This window comes from Mchenga conophoros, linkage group LG3 (genome assembly GCF_057382185.1).
Source record: "Mchenga conophoros isolate Kocher_MC1m ecotype Shallow Benthic linkage group LG3, M_conophoros_male_GT1.1, whole genome shotgun sequence".
Lineage (NCBI taxonomy): Eukaryota > Metazoa > Chordata > Actinopteri > Cichliformes > Cichlidae > Mchenga > Mchenga conophoros.
Window position 1 is genome coordinate 45,734,066 of NC_140528.1, and position 18,423 is coordinate 45,752,488.

The 18,423-nt window shown below is 39.9% G+C and overlaps 2 protein-coding genes across 3 annotated transcripts; both read right to left on the reverse strand.

Moving 5' to 3' along the window:
* Positions 1–152: 152 nt before the first annotated feature.
* On the reverse strand, positions 153–11,907 carry LOC146578989 (uncharacterized). The gene is made up of 4 exons (XM_085260252.1): positions 11,714–11,907; positions 9,554–9,904; positions 3,932–4,282; positions 153–1,311 (listed from the first exon to the last, which is right to left on the reverse strand). Exons 1-4 carry the CDS (start codon positions 11,778–11,780, stop codon positions 1,133–1,135), a joined length of 948 nt encoding a protein of 315 aa, XP_085116378.1. The 5' UTR covers positions 11,781–11,907; the 3' UTR covers positions 153–1,132.
* A 2,770-nt stretch (positions 11,908–14,677) lies between these two features.
* Positions 14,678–17,603, reverse strand: LOC146578990 (NXPE family member 3-like). Of its 2 annotated transcripts, XM_085260363.1 has the most exons (3): positions 17,216–17,603; positions 16,200–16,999; positions 14,678–16,104 (listed from the first exon to the last, which is right to left on the reverse strand). In XM_085260363.1, exons 2-3 carry the CDS (start codon positions 16,255–16,257, stop codon positions 15,551–15,553), a joined length of 612 nt encoding a protein of 203 aa, XP_085116489.1. In that variant the 5' UTR covers positions 16,258–16,999; positions 17,216–17,603; the 3' UTR covers positions 14,678–15,550. The 2 variants fall into 2 exon arrangements, with proteins under 2 accessions (XP_085116489.1, XP_085116481.1); XM_085260355.1 differs by having other exon boundaries at positions 16,200–17,603.
* Positions 17,604–18,423: the final 820 nt, after the last annotated feature.

Consider the following 18,423-nt stretch of genomic DNA (forward strand, 5'->3'; position numbering starts at 1 on the left):
GCAGTGGGTTGAGGACTGTGCTTCATTGTAGATCATTATTTAAATTTATCTTTCATAAAAAAGGGAAAAAACTATTTTTTCCTGTTCAGGGTTGTTTACTCCTCATTTTACCCAACTTCATTTTTACTTCATGCTGACAAACCTAGACTCCGGCCAAATGATGCATTTAATGTTTACATCTAATTAATCAAATAAAGATACAAATATCAATCAAACAGAAAAGACACATTATATATCCAGTGAAACCAGTTTTTGTGATTTCCAACACTTATACATACACTGGACATTTAAACATTTAATGACTACATTTGAACATTTACACATATTTCAACATGAAAAACAATAAGAGTGCACTTGGATTGTCTGCAGCCTGGATTTGAAAACTACTCTAAGCTACATTTATTTTTAGGTTTTTTTGGATGTTGGAGAACCAGAAAATTCATCTACCATTGCTACGATTGCTGTCTGCATTAGTCACACTGCTATCATGTGTAGTATTAAAACCACATAAAGTTTTCCTTTTTTTTTAAAGCAACATGTTTTTTTTTTCTCAGAAAGCTCAGAAGCTGAACATTAAACAATAAAACTAATGCTAACGTAGACAGGAAACACTACATGTGGCAAGGCAAATTTACTTTGGGATCATCCTGCTTCTCATCCTATCCCTTGCATCCTCCTCATTACACTAGCACTCTTGCTATCCTTCTTCACTCAATCCACAAATCTTCTTTGTGGTCTTCCTCCATCTTCAAAAGCATTTGTCCAGTATATACATTGTATCTCCACTGTTTCCACTTTGCTTTTTCTTTCTTTTTTTGTCTCTGAACTGCTCAGCCTTGCCTGTTCCTCTAATGTACTAATTTCTATTTTTTTCCATTCTGGTCTCTCATAGTCAAAATCTTAACATCTCCAACTCTCTGACCTTCAGCTCAGCCTGCTGTCTTTCTTTCCCACCATCCTAAATCCTACATCACAGCCAATCCTCAATGTTTGACCAAAAAAAACATATAACATACCACCTGGGCTCTTTACAGTTAATTTTAACAAACTCTTAAACAATATTACATGAACAGAAATACATTAATAACTAAACCTAACACTGAAGAAGTTCAAAATGTTTAAAGAAAAAATATTACTCTTTAATAAGCAGTTTCGCTATGCATGGAGCTGCCTTATGCCAGCAAACACAATATTTCAAAATACCTATGATGACAACAGTAGCTCCCATAGCAAAAACAAGTGGCTGAAAAAATGTAGCTGGATCACAAGCTTCCAATCTCTGGTCAATCTCAAACCCTTCTGGTACTGGTACTGTTGGTGAGAATTAGAAGAGAGGTGTCAGACATGATCTACAGAGTGGGCCGTTTATATGGATACACCATAATAACATGGGAATGGTTGGTGATATTAAAGTCCTGTTTGTGGCACATCAGTATATGTGAGGGGGCAAACTCCTCACACCACACCATTGTTTTTCTTGTGACATTACCAATAAGTTTGAAGTGTCACATGACCCTCTTCCTATTGAAAAAACAAAAGTTGTATCCAAGATGGCCGACTTCTAAATGGCCACCATGGTCACCACCCATCTTGAGGAGTTTGCCCCCTCACACATACTAATGTGCCACAAACAGGACTTTAATATCACCAACCATTCCCATGGTATTACGGTGTATCCATATAAATGGCCCACCCTGTACTATTATTGCTTTATGCAGTCTCATCAACAACATGTTTACAGAAGAATACATAAAATTAAATTAAAAGATAAATAAATGCATGTTCCTTTCTCACAACAACAATCTGACACCTGTACTACAAAGCAAGCTTTGGATCTCAAAGAGTCAGCTCTGGGTTTTCAGCGTTGAGCTACATTCACAGTGGATTCTGGTTCAATGAAAAGTTAATGGCATTGGATGACTTCAGATGAGTATAGGCAAAGTAACCTTCAACACAGGTGAGTGTGAGCGGTGAGTGCTTGAAGCTACTACCAATGAGAATGCAGTATGCAGTGTACCACCGAGTGACGTTTGACCTGGAAGTAAATACAGTTGAGGTTACCTAGGCAATGGAATTATGGGATGTGTGCATGTGACCGGTCGTCTTCAAAGCAATGTGCAACGACTTAATCAATTCCAGTTTGGATGCAGCTTTAGGAAAGCGGTTCACTTCTTATTGGGCTACAACACCACGTGAAACTCAATTGCAGACCTAAGGCTGATCAGTCAGTTATCTGGAAAACAGCATCAGTAAGGAATTCACATTCACTTTATTACTGACTTCATTAGGTACAGGATGTTCAGCTGCTCATCAGTTCAGGCATCTAGTCACCCATTTTCATAGTTTTAACTGAATGAAACTAGGCATGGGGGAGAAAGGTGATATGAGTGACTGTTAATGTGGCACCAACAGCAATTGAGTTATTTCAGTTTTTCAGAAACTGCTGATCTGCTGGAATATTTCAACACAACCATATCTAAGATTTACCGAGGATATCCACCCTCAAGTGACACCTAGAGGAACAGCAGTTTTTACATGTTGGCTTCTTTTGAGCATCAGTACACTTTGGACAGGTAGGCAGCCTATCACAGGGCGGCACACAGAACCACAAAAAACATTCATTCTCACATTCACACCTACAGCCAATTTAGAATCAATAGTCAACAAAGCAAGCAAGTCTTTAGACTCAGGACAGAAGCCAACAATTGGGGGTGGGTTTAAAAATCAATTTCCAGATTCAAATCATTTTTAGTTTGAATAATGCCATATTGATTAATTTTTGATTGATTGATTTTGTTCCACACAAAGTTGTAAACACAAAGATGTAAACACTTTATGTTTACATCTTTGTGTTTAAATCTTTACTTCCTGCACAGTGCTCTCTCTCAGTGTACTCAGAGCCGTTTACCATCAGAAATCTCTGTTTATTACACGATTCGCTTACGACTCTGCTGTTCAGTGCTCTCCACCACTATTTTTTTGTTTGTTTCTTCTTTTAATGACAAAAAAGCCTAATACAGTGGAACCCCAACTTACGAAATTAATTTGTTCCCGAGGGTCTTTCGTAAGTCGAAACTTTTCGTAAGTCGAAGCACTCAGTGAGTGAGGTGATGCTGAATGATAAGCTATAGGCTAATTGCTAACAACAATAGGTCGTTCAAGGGGTTGTAACATGATCCGGTAGGCATTGTAGGCTCAGCCAATCAGAGCCAGTGGATTTCGTTACACGGTCATTTTGCCGTAACACGGGCAGAAATATTGCCATTCAGTGCCTTCGTAACTTGAATTTTTCGTTAAATGGGGTATTCGTAAGTCGGGGTTCGACAGCATCTTTTACAAATTACGCCCTCTGCTTCACTTCAGCAGCATCAGGTAATGTTCATATGTTGATTCTGGGTTTTCTTCCGTTTTTGTTCTACTGCAGAATATTTTTAAGGAGGTAATTTGCTATTCTGTGTTTTATCCTCAGTAACATTGATACAAAGGTATGCTGCTGTGATGGTTACACCTCTGATGAAGTCTCACAAGTGTCAGCTTTGTTTTTCTACACAGATATAAAAATATGGGTATGCACTGAGAAATGACCAGAAGCATAATAGTTCTGACAGAGTCTAAATTGAATTGAGTCGAATCAAATCGATTCAGGACTTTTGAATCAGAATTGTATTTTATTACAATCAGTGACGATACCCAGCCCTTTTAACAGATAATGTGACAGTTTTCACTGTGTTTGTAAGTCACTCTGCTGACATTGGACAGAAACTGAACTTCTGATTGTTTAAAGCAGCTAGATTAATAAACCCAGTGTTGACTTACTGATCTAATAAACACCCTGATGTGAAACCAAATGAAGAAAAGATAATCTGGATATGTTGAACTTGTTTTGTAGTACAGGCTCCAGGAAGAAGATTCATTTCTTCTACAAACTCACCTATTGTCAGCTTGATGATTGTGATGGGCGTAGTCTTTAAAATGGCTGCCTTAGAGTTGTTTGTTCCTACCTGGGTGACATGACACTCGTACGTTCCATCATCATCAAATGTCGTGCCATACAGAAACAATGTCAATTTCCCTTTTTGCATGTCTGTATACATGAGACGTACTCGGTTCGCATAATGTGGCGGCTGAGTGCTTGGATCAGATGCATTGCTCTGGTAAAAAAGTTCTTTTTCTAGATTCAAGACAGATCTGGTCCACATCACAGCTCCAATGGACTCCTTATTTGGAACCTCGCATGGCAGAATGGCAATTTCTCCAGGTGCAGCGAAGACTTTCATTGGTTCTGAAACGGAGAGGAAACAGCACAAAACAGTTTAGAGCTAATATGATACCAAACAAACCAGAATACACTGCATGCTAAATATTTAAAAATTACTGAGAATCACATGAGGAGAATAATTTAGATTCCCCACAACACAAATAGAAATCAACTATAAATATAAACCTGTCACAATCTAAGGATCGTCTATTAGATCAAGTAACACTGGAAAAAATGTCGCTCTCCCTCAAACAGAAACTTACATTACAGAATTACACTAACATGCTCCATGTCATGGTCCCTGTGCCTCACCAGCTGATTCTGTATTAGGCAACATGTGTTTTCTCTCTCTCTCTCTCCTGCCGGGGCGATGCTCATTATGGGCTCCCGCCCCTGGCCCACGCACCTGCTGCCGATCGAGATAATCACAAGGCCGATTTAAGACAGCAGCACTGTGTCACTCGTCGCTGGATCGTTGAGTTATCAGCGTCAGTCGCTCAGTAGATTGTAAATAAGGATCTGTGAGTTCGTTCCGTCTGTTCGCCTCTAACTATAATCTCTGTGTACAGATCTATCCCGGACCTTTCCCTGCCTGCCTGTCATCCCGTGGACGAGTGAGTGGATGGTGTTTCCCCAGTGTGGGGAGTGAAGAGAGAGAGCCTTTGGAGGACGTCAGATTCCCGTCTTTTCCCTCACATACCCCGGAACCCTGGACCCCCCTCCCCTCCCTCCAGCACTTTGTAAATAGCATCACCTGGTGTCGTTGTGTAAATAAAATCTGTAAATCCTGTAAGGAGTCCCGGTCTGCGCCTGAGTCCGTTAACTGAAACCTGACACTCCAGAGTGGTCAAATGTCACTCAGGTTCCTATTTATTGGATTATGGTTCATTGTTGCTTAACATTTCTCTTTTGTTATATTAATTTCTACATTCATCATGTCCTTTTATCTTAAAAATGACTAAAAGAGTAGTTGTAAAATAATAAACTGATCATCTGAAGAGATTTCAGAGCTCACAGTACAGAAACAGCTTTAGTGAAGGTTTAAAAAGGTTTAAGGTTCGTATGGCCTCTGACAGTGGATTCATCTCTGTGCTTGACCTACTGGAACTAAATGCAGTATTCAGTAGAGATGGCTACCGGTATCCGGTGCCATTATGGCAGACCGAAAAGCAGCGCACATTCCGGTGCTTCATTTCGGTGCTTTCTTTTTTTCCTGAGATGTCATACACTTTAGATTCTAGCCAATCATTTTACATTTGCAAGCGTAGTAGGCGGGTCCAGGTACGTACGTTCATTTAGAGCAGAGCTACAGATTAAAAATGCCCAAGGCGGAGCGGTCAAAAGTCTGTCTGTACTTCACAGCAAAAGATGCAAACTCAGCAGCCTGCAACAAGTGCTATTATGCTGATACTGTGATACTGTCAAAGGAGGTAACACCTCGAATCTGATGAAACACCTGGCATAGCGTTTTTTTAAAACCTGAGAAATGCACCGTATTTGATAGCTTGCTGCGAGACCTCACACCGAGCACATCAACTGTGTGGTGCCTGTTATCGACCCGGAGTTAGCAACATGAACCCGAAGAGGAGAGTCCTGGCCCCTAGTCCTGCCAGTGTAGCAGAAATGATGAGGATGATGATGGCAGCAGCAGCCGTTCTTCTCTGCGTGAGTAGCTTAATGTTGTTCGTGTGTAATTTACATTGAGTAGGCTAACCACGTTATTACATTAATGCATGTAAGGTGAACTAGCAAACACCGTCGTAGTTACATGCGGCTGTCTTCTTGTTTGATGGCAGATACTCCCTTCACCCTGGCCAAAAAGGCTAAAATGACCAAAGAAAAAGAGGAAAACAGCTAAACATGAGAGGTTTTTGGACAAAGTTGGTGGTTTTTTTTCCATTGTTTAAGCACTGCTTCCAGCCAAGAGTGATACCATATATGCCCCATAGCTGCAGAAAAGGCTAACATTGTTATCTTTTTACAAAAAACAGCTAAACATGAGAGGTTTTTGGACAAAGTTTGTGTTCTTGATTCTTTAAGCACCGGTTCGAGCACCGTTTAAGCACCGGCACCGTTTCCAAAGTACCGGTTTGGTACTGGTATCGGATAAAAACCTAAACGATACCCATCCCTAGTGTTCAGTACTGTTGACTGTAATATTCTATTAGGGTGATTAGAGGATAATGTAGGTATTGCAGGTAGTGCGCTCCAGTGTTTTTCACAAAGGACTACATAAAGTGCAATACAGTGGTCCCTCGCTATAACGTGGTTCACCTTTCGCTGTTTTGCAGATTTTTTTGGGGTGTCATTTTGCATGCTTTTTTTTAATTTATTTTTTTTAACAGTGCAATTTGTTCTGTGTCCTGATTGGCTGTAGACCATTGTCAATCAATCTACTCCATGCCGTGTCTCCAGTACAGTACAGAATGCGTTCAGCTTGTCAATAATCTGGCAGTGTCGCCCTCAAGTGCTGTACAGTATGTTTGTAAGTTTTCTCCCCAGCAAACACAACAATGTAGACGAAACATTTTGCACCGTCAAAGGCACCTGCGCTAGCACCCAAAAGGCAGAGGAAGATGCTAACCATCGCACAAAAAGTTGGACTTCTGGACATGCTAAAGGAAGGTAGAAGTTACCGTATTTTCCGTATTGTGAGGCGCATTATGGAAAACAAAACAGTCAGATAAGTCAAACTTTACTCAACTCATTCTTCTTGCTTCCTCTACTTCCATACCATTGATTCATTAATGTTGAGTTCTCTGGCAGCTGCTCTATTCTCATGTTCTGGACCTGAAAACAGGGTTTGATCTTTGGTTTCATTCTATAATAGTGGACTTTTTTTTCTACCAAGGTTTGAACTTTGAGAGTATTTAAACAAGACAGAAAAGTGTGAAAATGTTCAAGGTTGTCTGAGAAAAGTGTATAAAGTGTGTAGTTAGGGGTTTTACAGCCTTAAAACATCTATAAAATTGTTAAAAAATAATAATAAAGCTGCCTATGCAGATTTCACCTATCACAGGTTATTTTTAGAACGTAACTCCTTTGATGAACGAGCGACCACTGTATGCAAAAATCGCAAAAAAACAAAACAAAGACAGCGCAACAGGCACAACAGACTGATACAGTCACAAGACGGTGCAGACACTGCAACAATGACAGTGGGTTGTGCAAAAGACTGAGCACTGTGTGTGTATGAGGCTGGGCAGATAAGTGCTTGAAGTAGTGACCTGTATGAACGTGTGTGTGTTTGTGTGTGTGTGTCAGTCCACTCATTGAGTGTTCAGGAGTCTGACATAGGGAAGAAACTGTTTTGCAGTCTGGCAATGAGGGTCCGGTACCTCTGGTACCTCTTACCAGAAGGCAGCAGGGTAAAGAGTGTGTAGGAGGGGTGTGTAGGGTCTTCCACAACTGTGGTTGCTTTGCAGATGCAGCAGGTGTGATCAATGTCTGTGATGGAGGGAAGTGAGGCTCTGTGGTAAAGGCTGTGTAAATTCCAATAAAACTGAGGTTATTGTACTCGGCCCTAAAGATGTTAGAAATATGGTATCTAACCAGATTCTTACTCTGGATGGCATTACCTTGACCTCCAGTAACACTGTGAGGAACCCTGGAGTCATTTTTGACCAGGACATGTCCTTCGGTGCACATAATAAACAAATATGTAAGACTGCTTTCTGCAACATCTCTAAAATTAGAAATATCCTGTCTCAGAGTGACGCTGAAAAACTAGTTCATACAGTAGTCCAGGCTGGACTACTGTAATTCATTATTATCAGGATGTCCTACAAAGTACATCCTGAGTACTGCTGCTCACCTACAAGGTCGTAAATAATCAGGCCCCATCTTATCTTAATGACCTTGTAGTACCATATCACCCTATTAGAGCACTTCGCTCTCGCTCTGCAGGCCTACTTGTTGTTCCTAGAGTATTTAAAAGTAGAATGGGAGCCAGCCTTTATGCCCCTCTTCTGTGGAATCAGCTCCCAGTTTGGATCAGGTAACCCTGAATCCTCTCTTATTTATGCTGGATGTTTTTAAACACCTTTCTCCATTTAATTATTAGTTATTATTAATCTCTGGCTGTCTTTCGCAGCATCTTACCCCCCTCACCCAGAACTGGTCATGGCATGTGGCCGCCCCTCCCTGAGTTAGGGGGGAGCTCGCACCATCCGCTCCGAGCTCCCTGACCTGCACTCAATCTACAGCAGGCGGTGCTGGACCGAGGCCAGGAAGATCGTGAAGGACCTCAGCCATCCCAACAACAGACTGTTCTCTCTGTTGAGGTCAGGAAAGCGATTCCGCTCCCTGAAGACCAACACAGAGAGACTGAGGAGGAACTTCTTCCCGCAGGCGATACGGTCTCTCAATCACACCACACAGTACTGACCCACACATACAGTTCTTACACACACTGGACATTCTGGACATTGTTTTCACTTCATCACTTAAATCACTTTAAGCATATTTGCACTGCACAAGACATAATGTGGATTGCACAACACCGGTCACTATATTCTTCATTTCCAGTTAATACTTGTACAGCTGCTGTTATTGTGTATTTATTTATTTATATTTCTTCATACATTCTTATATAGTTCTATATTGTGTATTTTGTTGTACAGTTATTTTATTTTCAACTTTAATTTATATATTTTATCTTATTCTTTCCCAGTTAAATTTACCCTTCATTCTAATTTGTGTTGTACAGTTATTTCATTTTTAACCTTAATTTATATTTTATTGCTTCCTAGTTAAATTTACCCTTTTTAATTTTTCATATTTATTTCCTATCTTATTCATAGCCTTTTCCTTTTTTGTTTTCTTTAGGTCACGAGCAGTTGTCCAAGCATTTCACTACATATCGTACTGTGTATGACTGTGTACGTGACAAATAAAATTTGAATTTGAATTTGAATTTGATTCTGCTGGAGGTTTCTTCCTGTTAATATTTTTTTTCTTCCCACTGTCACCGAAGTGCTCGCTCATAGGGGGTCATATATCATATTTTCTCTCTTGTCTTTGTATTATTGTAGGGTCTTTACCTTGCAGTATAAAGTGCCTCAATGCAACTGTTGTTGTGACTATATAAATAAAGTTGATTTGAATTGAATTACTGGTGACATCAATTTGGTCATGTTAATATTTCTGATTGTTTAAAGCAGCTAGTTTAATAAATACAGTGTAGACTTGCTGATATAATAACCACCTTCATGTGAAGCCAAATAAAGGAAAAGATCATCTGGATATCTTGAACTTGTTTTCCAGGAAGAAGATTAATTTCTTCTACAAACTCACCCATTGTCAGATTGAGAGTGTTGATTGGCTTGGTCTTCAAAATGGCCGCCTTAGAGTTGTTTGTTCCTGTCTGGGCGACACGACACTCGTACGTTCCAATCTCAGCAAATGTCGCCTCCACTATATACAAAGACAATTGACCATTCCACATGTGTGTATGCAGCAGATATATGCGACTCAGAGAAGCTGACTTCTGAGTGTCTGGATCAGACGCATTGCTTTGGTAAAAAAATACATATTTTGAATCCAAGTAAGACCTGGTCCACATCACAGCCCCAATTGATATATCATTTGGAACGTAACATGGCAGAATGACATTATCTCCAGGAAAAATCTTGAGGGTTGTGGAGTCTGAAAGAGACAAAAAATACAACACAGACTAGTAAGCTGGAGTTACAGCTGATACCAAACAAACCAGAATACACTGCATGCTGAATATTAATACAATTACTGAGAATCACATAAGGAGAAACATTCAGAGAGAATCGGTTGCCCACGAAACAGATAGAAATCAAATATAAATTTAAACCTTTTACATGTAAGAATCCATTAGATCAAGTAACACTGGAAAATATGTCTCCCTCCCTCAAACAGAAACTTCCTGCTCAGTTGTTTTTGTACACATGTTACATTGCAGCAAAAAAACCCTGAAATGTCTGGTTCCAGCAGCCTCCTGTCAAAAGCTTTTAGTGTCTCAGATTGGATGAGTCACCCACTTCACCCCAAATCCACAGGTACCATTAGAGTTACCTGTACCTGAGCTGGACTGCAGTAAAGATAGTTTAAATGAAAATCACATGTGAGCTTTAGACACAATCAGGTAAAGACTAGTAGTTGAAAGTATGGAGATAATTCAAAGACAAAGGCATCAATTTAATTAAAAAAAAGAAAAAGCCTCTCCTCTCCCATCATCAATTTGCCTGAAAAAAAAATTACACAGAAAAAAACACTCTTACAACACTAATAAAAAATGTATAAATAAATGCCAAAATGTTAAAAAATCAATTTTCAGACAATAAGAGAGTACACTATATTATATTAACAGAAACTAGAATGATTTCAGTTTCTGTGAACACCTGGGGAATATCACACTGAAGCTGGACCTTTGTACTTTTAAGCTTTAATATCTGTAAAACTATTAACAACGATTTGCACAGTTTAACTAGAAGTTTATGCCTTAAATATGGAAATTTGTGCATAAAATATCAATCCCCTACCCGCTACACAATTGTCTTTGAAATCTGCTGTCAAAGATGGGACAGCCAATAATTTCAAGAATCCATCTTTCTGTGTGAGCTTCACCTCTGAGAGTTCACATTCATACAGCCATGCGATGTCCCTTAAAGTGTTTTTTTAGATAACAGGATTTTAAAATATCCTCTACAAAGAGTATCAGCAAAATTTCTAACAACACCCTGATACCTGCTCATATGTAATTGAACATTTAATTTTCTCAAACAAAAAATTATTACAACAGGGACCTAAAAGTTTGCATAATGTACATTGAGAAGTTTAAAGTTGCCTTAATTTTTTTCCGGCAAATCTGGGATGATCGGGTGAGAGGTATTTAATGAACTGATATGGAAAGATTCCAAAAATGAAACATTTCAATCTCAAAAATCACTTGAATTAAAAGCCTTCCGAGCTGAGAGTATCTTCACAGATCCAACAGAAACATGTGTCTCATCGCTTTTGATATGTTTTTTTCATGATAAAAAATAAAAAAATATTTCATGATTCCCCCTTTAATACCTATTAAGGAAAATTGATCTTGAATCAATGAGTTTTGATGAAAAAGATCAACATTGTGCTCCACATTGAAAAGCATTCTGATTTTTCTTCTGCATTTGATTCAAATTGAGGCTCTGCTGATTAGATATTTTTGTCGTGGTGATTCCTGATAGATCCTTCAGATGGTTTTCATTACTCACACGTGTGATCTTAACACCTGTCTGTCCTCCACCTGTTGATATTCATCACTAAGACAAACACGCTCTGTCAAAATCCAAACACTAAGTGCAGCACACGAAGTATCTAACATAGTACAAAGTAGGAGAAATACGCATCTCTGTATATACATGTGTCGCTGCTGGCTGCAAGTCTGACATCAGACATTCAGCCAAAAGAGCTGATTTACATCATTCTAATGAAAAACCTCACCTCCAGAAGATGATGGTGACAGACAAAGGAGAATCAAACCCAGCACGGCTCTTCTGGACACGTTCATCTTCGTCGGAAGTAGCAGTAACGTTGAAGAGCTGCTTCTTCTTGGTGCGTTAGGGTGCTGTGAGCACTTGTACTCTTGTCTAACTGGCCACAGTCTCCACTGTTCAATCGCAGGTTTTCTGCTTCAGCCCATCTGCCTCATCCTTCAGACTGGACGCAGAGTTGGAGGTTTGCTGCTCTCTACTGTTCATGTGTGAACTGCCTTAAATCCACATTCAGTTATTATTAAATCAACACTGAAAGTGCACAAAATGGTGGAGGAGACTACACATAAGATATTAAAATTTGTTTGAGACACTTCCATGTTTGAAATCCTCAAACAAATGTTAATATTTGACAAGTATAATCCAAGTAAATAGAAAATGCAGCTTTGAAATGATGATTTCATTTGCTAAGGGGGAAAAAATTATCCTACCTTCCTGGGACCACGTGAAGAAGTAATCCTCCCCCAAACCTGCTATATGGTTATGTCACTACTGGCAGGGGCAATCAGCCATTTGTAATAACTGTAAATGAGTCTTTGACATCACTGTGGAGGAATTTTACCCACTCTGCTTTGCAGAATATGCAGCAAACTGAGAGACCAGGAGGAGGCTAAATACTTTTTACAGCACTGTGAATTGGTTTACCGCCCTTTAATGTAAGCAAGATAGACTTTATATGCTAGAAAATGAGATTCATATGTATAATAACCATTTTTAAAAATAGTTGAGTGTTGAACTGCACACACAGACAGCAGGGGGCATCTGTTTCTGCTGTGATGAACACCATACAAGCAAAAAGAGATCATGCTAAAGGATGTTGACTGACTCTTAGTCAGTGTGTTGCAACTCTGTTAAATGTGGACTCACAGACAGATTCACTCATTTCAGAGCAGAGGATATCACTGCCTACTGCGTGGGCAGGGATAGCTCAGTAGATAGAGTGGTGGCCCCATGATCTGAAGGTCGGGGGTTCGACTCCACTGAACGGCTACCCTGAGGTACCCCTGAGCAAGGTACCGTCCCTACACGCTGCTCCCCGGGCGCTGCATTGGTGGCTGCCCACTGCTTCACTGGGTGAATGGGTTAAATGCAGAGGAACTATTTCCCTATGGGGACCAACACACACACTTTACTTAACACTGCCTTGCATGAACTTCATAACAAACATTCATAAAGCTGCTCGGAAATCAGGGAAAGACTTCAGTTCCCACAGTTTTATTCTCCTCTGGTTTAGTTTTAGTCTGAATTTGTCTTCAGTCTGACTTTGATGATAATCAGACTTCTCTGGTGAAATGACCCCCATGACTCTGAGTTGTGTATTTACACAACTAACAGAAGAAGACGGCCGTAGTGATAGACGGAGCGGTTCCGAACGACAGCAACATCAGGAAGAAGGAACACAAGAAGCTGGAGAAATAAAAAGGCCTCAGTGAAGAGCTGGAGAAGATGTGGAGGGTGAAGGTAACAGGAACAGCTAAGCGACTGCGCAGGACCCTCAAGCTCCCAGGCCTCTGGTAGATATTATCATATAATTATAAATTATTATTGTAAAATAAGTGGATTTTATAAATATCCTGAACAGAAATGTTAAGTTATTTAATTGCAAAGATGGTGACTAAAGTTTAAATTTCAGGTGGAAAAAAATTGATTTCCTTAATTAAGGCATAAAAACTGTACTGGACCAAAATCAGAAATGTGCAGAGTGCAGCAAACCAGGGGCGGTCCTAGCATGTTTGGTGCCCTAGGCTCTGCAGTCGTTCACTTTCCTGTTTCTCCGTATGAATAAAAGATACATAAGCTGAGAGTGTTTCTCAAAACTGGGTTGTTCATTTTAATCTCTTTGTCTTGTTTTCAGAAAACATCAAATTTTAATGAATTTAAAATAATAATATTCTGCATGTACACCCATCAAATACATAATATTTTAGGTTGTTCATTTGATGTAAAACTGCTTCCAGGTTTGTTACACCAACTGTTTCACTTCATAGATGCTTATTTTTCTGATCTAGTTATTTTTTTTCTGAAAATCTAAAATTTTACAATCCTACTATTTATCCTAATATGATTTATCCTAAAGTCCCAAAGAAGGATTTACTTACTTGGACAACCCGTTCTCACTCCCAAAGCGTAACATTTTACGCTAGGTGACAAATCGTCACCATATTACGTTTTCGGCTACCCACCACGTTCCTAAATGACTACCTCAGAAAAAAGAGGAAATGTGAGAACCGTCTGGACAGAATCTACACATGTTCGCTCTTTTTCTTCAAATCGCTTAGAAACACGCTATTTAACATCATTAAAGTCCTGGTTAAGTTCAGGAATAAGGTTATGGTCAGGGCTAGGGATAAGGTTAGGTTTAGGGCTGGAATACAGGGCTGGAACGTCTATTACCGCAGGAGCGTCATTGCACTGGATTCCAGCCATCACCCGCCACGTACCATAAGAATGCCGAAGGTCTCCTTTCGCGTTCCTCAGGAACGCCGTGGGACGTGACAAAACGTCGACATGTTACGCCTCGGGAGTGAGAACGATCTGACTTGGACTAACATGAACAAAGAAAAAAGTCAAAAAATGCTTGCAGCATCTAGTGCTTTCAACTAGGACATTTTGTTTATTTATTATATGTATTAATTATATATAAAGTATTGAATTATTGCAGTCAACACTGAGAGGACATTTATTCTGTCGGCATCTGTAGCTCTAGTACCTCCAGTAGCCAGAGCTGGAGATTTTTATGAATGGGAGTCACTGGTAGGATCAAGAACAAGGGTGACGGTGGTGTTGGCATTTGGAAAAAAAAGTGAAAGAAAACATATGGCATTAATTCTATTTTAATTAAATGCTTATTTGTATTATTTTATTATAATTTAACATGTACTTTACAACGGACAAAACACATGACCTGCTGCGCAAAGTATTCCCTTGAGTGGGTAGTAGGTACATTTATTGTTAGTATAACTCCAAAAATGGTGCTCCTGTGTGTTAACTCGCAAAAACAAAGAGAATTTTTTTTCAAAGCAGTTTTATTTATTTACCTTCACTTCTGGACATAATTGGCAAGCTAGTGAAACAATAATAGGCATCTATCTGTATATTATGAAAATGATGTTAAAAAAAACAAATAATCAACTCAATTAGCAAGCACAATGCAAGAAGAAAGGAAAAACTACTTCACACTCAAGTCAAGTCTCAACAAATCAATCGATAAGCTGTGACACAGATTTGGAGGATAACTTTGGTCCGCTTCTTTACTGGCCTCTCTTCCCACTGACAAAAAGGCCCATAAAAAGGAAAAAATGTCATTCAGTGAAGCATCAAATCCAAGTGATGTAATTGGTTTACCAGCACAATGGAAACACATAATTATATAAAATCACATTTAGAGAAATAATATTTTAGGTTCTTCCCATCTTAGGAACACACTGGAACATGTCAGCTTTGCTGGTTGTTTTTCATTTTTACCCCCTCACGTTACTATTTTATGTTTGGTGTAATAACTAAAAAGTAAAACTGGCTTTTTGAAATGGATTTTGATTTAATATTATGAATATTGAAAGAAACAGAAAATACGAAAGGGATAACAAAATTGTTTTGGTTTTTCCCTCAGTAAATATAAAAGCACTAATAAAAAAAGCCCCAATTGAAGTCTAAATAGAACCCAAGAGTTGACATTACAGTGGAACTGTGAAAACCGGAGCAGTCTTCATAAACTGCACTGTGAAGAGTGAAGAAGATAGATTAGATGAGGATTGAATATGTTTATAGATGGAGTACTGAAACACATCTATCCACCCTTTGGAGGACATATGTAGGACAACAGAACATTAATCATGTTCTTGATAATTGGAGGTTGTGGGTGCATGAGGTGTGGCAGGTGGTGGGCCAGAACCATCTCCCAGGCATCCACCAGATGGACATTCAATCCTTTGAATATAGCCTTGAGTGCCTTTAGCCGCTGAAAAGTGTACCAGTCGCTGTTAACAAATGCACCAAGAATTGTATAAGGTTTGGGATTTCCAGTCCGAATGACAACCACTGTGCCTGGAGCCCTGGACAGTAGCCGTACCACTGCACTGCGGATGGTCATCAGTCGACGGATGTAGAACCCAATAGGGAAATTGTCAAAGTGTGCCCAGATGCCAAAAACTACTACAGTGTTACTGCCTCCAACCACATTGTCCAGCTCATTGGCAATATAATGCAGCTCCATGGATGGGACAATGACAGTACGTAGAGGAGGACCATGGGTGCGGTACCTTACAAAGATGTTATTCGCATAGTCCAGGGCCGTTAAAGGTCCAATTGATTTGCGGCTATGAAGGTTAAACTCCTTTAGATCTAAAAGAATTCCAAAGGGAATAAATTAAACTACATAAATAAAATAGTGTGAATAAATTATTGTTCTTTGCCAGAAAGGTTTGCAGAGCAGCTACCTGGTAGTGCTGCATTAAGGTACTCAAACCACTGCCTCATTGTGGAGTCTCCATACATATGGACCAGCTTTCCTTTCAGACACTGAGTGATGGCTGAGGAAGTGTTGAACTGATGAACGGTAGTGCCACCTAGTGCTCGCCACACACCCTGGTAGTAATAGCCAGACGGTTCAGACTCCACACTGCTGCTGCTCACCTCTGACTGACCTGTTAAGCAGTAAAACAGACAATGTGTATTTTAATAAGTAAAAATACACACACACACAAACAAAGCCTTTCCTTAACCTGTATAAACTCAATTAATCTGACAAATGCAGCATATGCAGTGTGCAGATACAGTACCTGGTCCATGAGGCACTGGAAAGTGGCTGGTTAGGGCAAAAGCCAGGGTACACCCTGGACATGTCACCAGTCTGTCACAGCGCTAACACATAAAGACGAATAACCATTTACACCAGATTCAAATCTATGGACAATTTAGATTGACCAATTAACCTAACCCCACATACTCCATGTCTTTGGACTGTGAGACGAAGCTGCAGTACCTGGAAAGAACCAATGCAAACACGGGGAGAAAATGTAAACTCTAGAAAGAAAGGCCCCAACCATGTGTCGGAATTGAACCCAGGATCTTCTTACCTTCTTGCTACTAATTGCACGACTATGCTACCTGGTTCAGGTATGTCGTTGAAAATAAAATCTCAGGACTTACCACAATTCACTGATCACATTTAGTTGGTGGACCGATACATCATGTTCACCAAGGAGAAAGGTGGCAGGTTAGCCTTCTTGGAGGCCTTCTGTGAGGTTTGCATCAGTAATGACGGACATTTAAACCTTGATGTGTACCATAAAGTAACCCATACAAATAAGTATTTAAAGTTTGACCATTGGCGTGCAAACTGGATGTCATCGCACTGTGAGACAGAGTGAAAACCATCCCCACAGAGAGACCAGGGAAGATATGGAGATGAAGATTAAGATATAGATGTTAGCAGTAAGATTTGTATTTTTACCTTTCTGTTTTGGCAAAACAGTGACACTGGCAGGTCCTGAAGCTGGAATGGATACTTTCATGTTTACGCGGCTGAGGAAAGTACATACATTACAATCTTTTCACAAAAATTGGAAAGTATTAAAATGATTTTTAAACTAGAGATGTACTAGATACAGTGAATCAAATTCAATTTTTTATCATTGTCATATTTAGGTAACAATGGCACATCACTACTGACAATGAAAATTTTAGGCTCAGTAGGCAGCAAACATAGCTTGAGTTATAAACTACCAATCATTAAGCTACAGACCAGATAGAGAAAATATGGAAAATTTTTCCAGGTAGCAAGCTACATAGTTCCATCTCTATTCTAGCAAATCTAACGAGCTTGGAAAGAAAAGCGTCTGGACTTCTTTGAGTTGCTTGAAGACGTCTCACCTCTCATCTGAGAAGCTTCTTCAGTTCTAAGGTCAAATGGTGGAGAGTCCCAGATTTAAACCCAGTGGGAGTTTCCCCCCAAAGAGGGACAAAGGACCCCTGATGATCCTCTACCTAATCACATGAGCCAAGGTGTGAAAGCAGGTGTGGGTCACAATCAGCCATTTCTCTGCAACAGTTGCCCATAGTGGACCTCATCACAGCCACAGAAACTGCCATACGGATTAATAAATTATCACAGACAGAAGCAGAGCAAATCAGGATGAAAGTCTCAGCCACCCTCTCCAGTGCCAAAGTCCCTCCGTCTAACCTCACATTACAAGAAAAGATGGCTGTCGCTTCCCTGAGCAAAGACCACAACATCACTATATTACCAGCTGATAAGGGAAGGTGCACCGTGGTCCTAAACACAACAGATTACCACACAAAGATCACTACTCTCAGGTAGTGACAACAATACCTACAAAGCCTTAAAGCGAGACCCCACAAGCAGCTACAAAAAGAAAGTTATAGCTTGCCTTCAAGACCTTGAAAGGGACGAAATCATTGACCGCCTTACATATCACCACCTTTACCCAGGGGATGCCATACCCTGCATTTATGGACTTCCTAAGATCCACAAAGAAGGTGTCCCACTCAGACCCATTGTCAGTAGCATAAACTCAGCCACTTATAACATTGCTAAACACCTTGCTACCATCCTAGCACCTCTTGTGGGGGAACACCCCACATCATATCAAAAACTCCACCGACTTCACCGACAAGATCCAGAAACTTACCCAGGACCCA

Coding starts and splice junctions, on each gene's coding strand:
- LOC146578990 (XM_085260363.1), bottom strand. CDS start 16,257: ATGTATGGAGACTCCACAATGAGGCAGTGGTTTGAGTACCTTAATGCA. Junction 16,105..16,199: donor CCTTAATGCAGCACTACCAG/GTAGCTGCTCTG, acceptor GAATTCTTTTAG/ATCTAAAGGAGTTTAACCTT.
- LOC146578989 (XM_085260252.1), bottom strand. CDS start 11,780: ATGAACGTGTCCAGAAGAGCCGTGCTGGGTTTGATTCTCCTTTGTCTG. Junction 9,905..11,713: donor GTCACCATCATCTTCTGGAG/GTGAGGTTTTTC, acceptor TGTCTCTTTCAG/ACTCCACAACCCTCAAGATT. Junction 4,283..9,553: donor CACTCTCAATCTGACAATGG/GTGAGTTTGTAG, acceptor TCTCCGTTTCAG/AACCAATGAAAGTCTTCGCT.